Source organism: Aplysia californica, unplaced genomic scaffold (genome assembly GCF_000002075.1).
Source record: "Aplysia californica isolate F4 #8 unplaced genomic scaffold, AplCal3.0 scaffold00091, whole genome shotgun sequence".
Taxonomy (NCBI): Eukaryota; Metazoa; Mollusca; class Gastropoda; order Aplysiida; family Aplysiidae; genus Aplysia; species Aplysia californica.
This window is the reverse complement of record NW_004797361.1, coordinates 608,907-614,281: the sequence shown is the minus strand read 5'-3', so window position 1 is coordinate 614,281 and position 5,375 is coordinate 608,907. Positions and strand designations below refer to the sequence as shown.

At 42.8% G+C, this 5,375-nt stretch overlaps 1 protein-coding gene across 1 annotated transcript in view; it reads right to left on the bottom strand.

The window, feature by feature from the left end:
- Positions 1-2,348: 2,348 nt before the first annotated feature.
- The window catches only part of LOC101847324, a gene marked incomplete in the record, with an annotated part of 8,009 nt that continues 4,982 nt past the window's right edge, over positions 2,349-5,375 (bottom strand). Inside the window, 2 exon segments of the mRNA XM_005094891.3 lie at positions 2,349-4,254; positions 5,194-5,310. Of these exon segments, the coding sequence (XP_005094948.2) occupies positions 3,169-4,254; positions 5,194-5,310 (1,203 nt within the window).

Sequence of the window (5,375 nt, the reverse complement as noted above, 5' to 3'; positions counted from 1 at the left end):
GTTCTCTCCTGGCCTGCGGTTAGAACTGCCTTGACCTTCATACAGGTAATATTCTATGCCTACGATTTTCTTCTTTTCTCGTTTCATTAAAAAAAGTTGTTTTTTCCTCTTCATCTGCATTCCCCAACCGGCACCTGTGGTATTGCTGCAGTTATGTGCTTCGCAGTTGCATGCAGGAGACCAGAGTTCAATCCCCGAATGGGGAACATTTTTTAAAAAAGTATCTCGGTCTTTCTGCTGGGATGTTGAATCCCTCTTGGCCTGGGTTGGCCCTGACAGGCAGTGTCGGAAACCTGCTTCTTAAATTATCTAGATTCTGTCTATGGGAGGAAACATCTACATATCGACTGCATTTCCCAGCTAGATCACATGGGTAGTAGGTACAATGTTAGTTCTGTTAGTATCATACTTGGACGTCTGTGGTTTGACTGTGTTATACTAGTAAAGGACACAGAGCATGCTGTAGAGCATTGATGTGCGCGAAATAAATCTATTATTTTGAATATTATTATTGTTATGATTATTATGATTATTATTATCCTTACTATAATTTAAAAAAAATTATAATTGTAAAAATTTTAAAACATTATTATTTTTATTATTATTATTATTATTATTATTATTATTATTATTATTATCAACAGGGCATTCTTGAACTTTGAAAAATCGGAGAGCTTAGTTCATTTGTATCGAAGGTGGAAGATAAGTTTGCGGTCCAACCACTTAAATTTTTGTCTTGTTTTCTTTTTCTTCTCTATGCATGTACCAGATTGGGCAGAGCGGGTGGTTAGAAGACGGCATTATTTTGTCTGTCTGTCTGTCTGTCTGCCTGCCTGTCTGCCTGTCTGTCTGTCTGTCTGTCTGTCTGTCTGTCTGTCTGTCTGTCTGTCTGTCTGTCTGTCTGTCTCCCTTCATTTATTGACCATAATTGTGTCGATGTGCTTCTCTTTACAAAAATCTAGATTGAACAGTGTGTTTAGCTCAGTTGGTGTCATGCTGGGCTATTGTGCAGATGGCTTTGGTTCGGATCCCAATAGTGGGGCATGCTCGAACTCAGGTTGTTTAGGGAGTTTTTGAGGCTCTCAAGCATACTTAGGTTATACCAAAGAGGGACATTGAATTAGGTAGTCGCACCTCTTAAACAACCTTTCAGTGTTGGGAGCAGGTGGTTGGAGAGCACCAATAGCAGATTCCATATTTTTCCTTCCCGTCTGTTGTTTCCTTTCATCTCTCCTAATTATTTTTTCATGCACTAAATAACCATCATCATTAGCAGACTTTTTGCTGTTGAAGCTAGAGAGGTGAGCAGAGTAAGCCTGATTCCCTGTATGGACTTCTCTGTTGACATCCTCTCCTTGGTGCTCATATGACCTTATGCAATTACGAACGCCCTAAAAACTCGACTAAAACTAAAAAACTAAAAATAACCATAATTGTATGGATGTGCTTCTCTTTACCCAAACAGATTATCAGTGATGAAAGGGTTGTTAGAATTCTGCAATTTCCAATTTTTTTTTTTTATCGGTGGTGGTGATCAAAAGCTCCCTTTGAGCAACAGACTATTATGTATAGGAGTTTCATACTGGAACATAGTGTTCCTTGCGTTCCGGCAGTCAAATACTATTTCGAGTTTTCTCTTAATTATTTAAAAATATGCAAAAGAAAAACGTGGGTTGCTACTTTTTGGCATTTTGAGAAAAACTAGGATTAAACTTTTAAAAGGGGGCTCTCGTGGTATAGAGGCTAGAGGAAGGGTGTTCGCGTCTGGTTCAATAGGTCCTGGGTTCGAAACCTGATAGTGACGGAGAATTCTTTCTCTAAAATTTTCTCCTTTCACCTCCTTTCCTGCTCTCTAACCGTGTTCTGTCTTCTTCTTTCGTCTCCACTTTCTGATATTGGGCAACACACCACATTTTGGCACTGGACTTATTGATGGGCCAGAGGAGGTGCGTATACACTTTCTAACCCATGCTACAACTCAAATTACCCGGAATGGGACATCCCATGTTTTTCCCTTTCACCCTTCCAGACCACTGTTTCTTTATTTTTCGGCTGAAACACGGGTTGAATATTTTGTTCTTTGTGTTAAATTTGCTCTGTCTCTCTCTTCTAATTTATCTCTGTTTCTTTATCTTCCTTTTTCGCTCTCCCATAAACACATGCTGTTCTTGTCTCTCTTTCCTGATAAGAAGAGAATGTTGAAATGAATTCAGCTTGTTTTTTTTTTCTTTTTCTTTTTTTGAAATGTTGTTTTTGCAACTGTTTTGTTTTATAATTTATCCAGTTTTGAAACCCGGTTGAAGCATTTTGTCTGAAACTGCAGCTTGTGGAAAGTGAAAATAGACACGGAAAACACACTATTTATTATGAAATGTCATATATTATGTATTGCAACATGCCACGGCCAACTTATTTTCCTTTTACGAGAAAATAAAAGAAAGAATGAGGTAAAGAGGGATTTTGGAGGGGGGGTGGGGGGGGGGGGGGGGGGGATTTTAGTTCATTCTTTTGAAATGATGCGTCTAATATTATCAGACATGTTCACTGTTGTCAAACTATGAAACGTCATTTAGGAGATGCTTTTTAAATGCCAGAGTTTAAAAACAAATTTTGTCAGAATGAGAAAAAAAATTACATAACAAATGAGTAACAAATGAGTTAACAAATATAGATTATATTATACATAGCTATCTCTAGATAGTAGCAAGCTTTTCTCTCCTAGTGAGGACAGAGGAAAAAGGTGTTATTGTCCCTCCGGTCCGGACTGATTGGAACAGACACCAAAAAGTATAAAGACGATAGCTAAACGCTGACCATGAAACTCTAAATTCCTTTTGATATATTTTGCCAATGTTTTTACGTCAGTCATCTTGTCCACGGTGACCTCCTATTGTCAAGGAGAAATGTGGTCATCTTAGTAAGGTAGTAGTTATCTTACTCAGCCAGAGTTATGTATCCCTTTCTGAGGAATGATATGTCACCTTGACGGGGATGATGTATCACCTTGACGGGGATGATGTATCACCTTGATGGGGATGATGTATCACCTTGATGGGGATGATGTATCACCTTGATGGGGATGATGTATCACCTTGATGGGGATGATGTATCACCTTGATGGGGATGATGTATCACCTTGATGAGGATGATGTATCACCTTGACGAGGATTAAGTATCATCTTGTGGGGGCAACGATGTACCATCTTCTGCTGGTGATGAGCTATCCCCTTGAGGCAACTGTGAGGCACCGCCTTGTTTTGGTGAGGACGTATCTCCTTGTACTTCTGATGGTATACCACCTTGTGTTGATGATGGTGAGGTATCCTCTTGAGGCGGGGGTGAGATATCACCTTGTCCTAGTGATGGCGTGTCGCCCTGTTCTCGTGCTTGTGATGGCGTATCACCTTGTGACTGTGGTGACGCATCACCTTGTGATGGTGATGTCGATGTGTCGCCTTGAGCTGGTGAAGAACTTGTGTTCTGTGAAGGGCTTTGAGTTTCAGTGCCCTCTTCAGAAGCTTCCGTAGTTTTGTTCTCCGCTGCTTCACCTACGCTAGAGTTTTCTCCCTGTCCATGTTCTTTCACTCCCGCACCCTTTGCTTCTTGTCTCGACACTTCTGCCGATGAAAATGGTGTTTGAGGAAGTTCTTCTGAAGCCAGCGCTGTCGCCAGGTCGAGATCAGCGCCCTCTCCCGCAGGTGGCATCAGCTCGACGGGGTAAGGCACCCCTTCCTGCGTCCGCTCCGCCGGGTTTCCTACCGGTGTCGAGAGGGCTCTTTGGGCGTCTTCCGGGGTCCAGTCGACGTCTGTCGTCGAGTCGAGATTGACCGTCATGTAGTAAGGCAGGGACATGGTGCGGGCCTCACTAGGGGAGTAGAGCGGCTCGTAGCGCAGCATGCTCCGGGCTTTGTTCCCACTGAAGTAGAGGTCCGTGTTGATGTACTCGAGGCTGTACGACTGGGTGGGTAGGCTGAACCGCACTAGCGGGGACAGCGCCTTAACCAGCATTTCCGTGGCCACCACGGCCCCGTGGACCAGCGGATAGGAGAGGTAGCCGTCGGAGAGGCGGTAGCCGCGCGCCTCCAGGTAGGGCCGCATGAAGTTGAAGGAGTTCTGCACGGGCGTGTTGTCTGGCACGTAGAAGATCTCGCCCGTGAGCATCGGGTCCTCTCGCATGGCCAGGTCGCCGCACACGAAGGCCCAGGCGGTGTTGCCGGCGTACGCTTGCTGGAACATGGCCGTCCCGTCGCCCACCTGTCCACGCAAAAGGGAGAATGTTTCTAAGTAAATAAATAAATAAATGAATAGACGAATACATAAACAGATAGATAAAGAAAGAAAGAAAGAAAGAAAAAAAGAGAAAATAAATGAATAAAAATGCCCCCCCCCCCCAAAAAAAAATAAAAAAAATTGATAGCAAAAAATAACCAAACAAACTGGTGTTAGTCCCAAATGAAACGGAAATTCTACGGAACACTGCTATGAATCTTAATCATTCCTGGGTCCAAGGGAAGATTTTTTTTTCAATTGTCATGCCAGCTGCTAAGCCAAAATTAAGCCCCCAAAAATGGGAACGTGGAGTTTTCACGTCATTACGTCGATGTGTTTCTCTATGCTCAAACAAACAAACGAACAAATGCCGTTTTCTCTGGTAAGGCGGCTTGTCTCTCCGTCGTCACACGCAGTTGACTTGAGCTGGATTCTCGTGATGGCACTTTTTTTTCCTTTTTTTGGTGGAAAATCGAGTGTCTCCCTTTGTCTGCTGGGCTATTGCACGTCTCTTAGGCAGGGTCGAAGCAGTTTGTCTCCTGACTGATCCAAAGTGTTGATGGGGGGTGTAAGAGATCTACATGTGCAATTGATGAAACAAAGCCTTGCTGTGAACTAACATAATACAACCAGCTTGTGTCACGCGCACTTATAAAATAGACCAACAAACAGACAAACAAAATAAACAACAACAAAAAATGGGGGTGGTTAGAGGGTGCTACTGGTACGTCCTACTTCTTGACTTTTCCTCTCTTGTTTCTGTTTGTTTGTTTAATTTTTCCCAGCACTAAATGACCATTATTGTGTCGATGTGTGTACTTCTTTTTACTTGAACTTGAACAAATTAAAAAAAAAAACCTTTACCAAAGAAACAGACAAAGAAACAAACAAGCAAATAACAATAAATTAAACAAACGAACATACCTGTGACAATACTCCCTTCCTCTTCTTGGCGTTCTTGAGGCCGCTGGTGACGTAGAAAGGGTCAAGCTCCCCGTACATGACGTTTGCACGGAGGGAGATCACCTGGAGCTTCCCACCTGTGTGACGTAGGAGGAGTATGGACATAGTTGTTAGGGTTTGTGGCTTTTTTTTTTGGGGGGGGG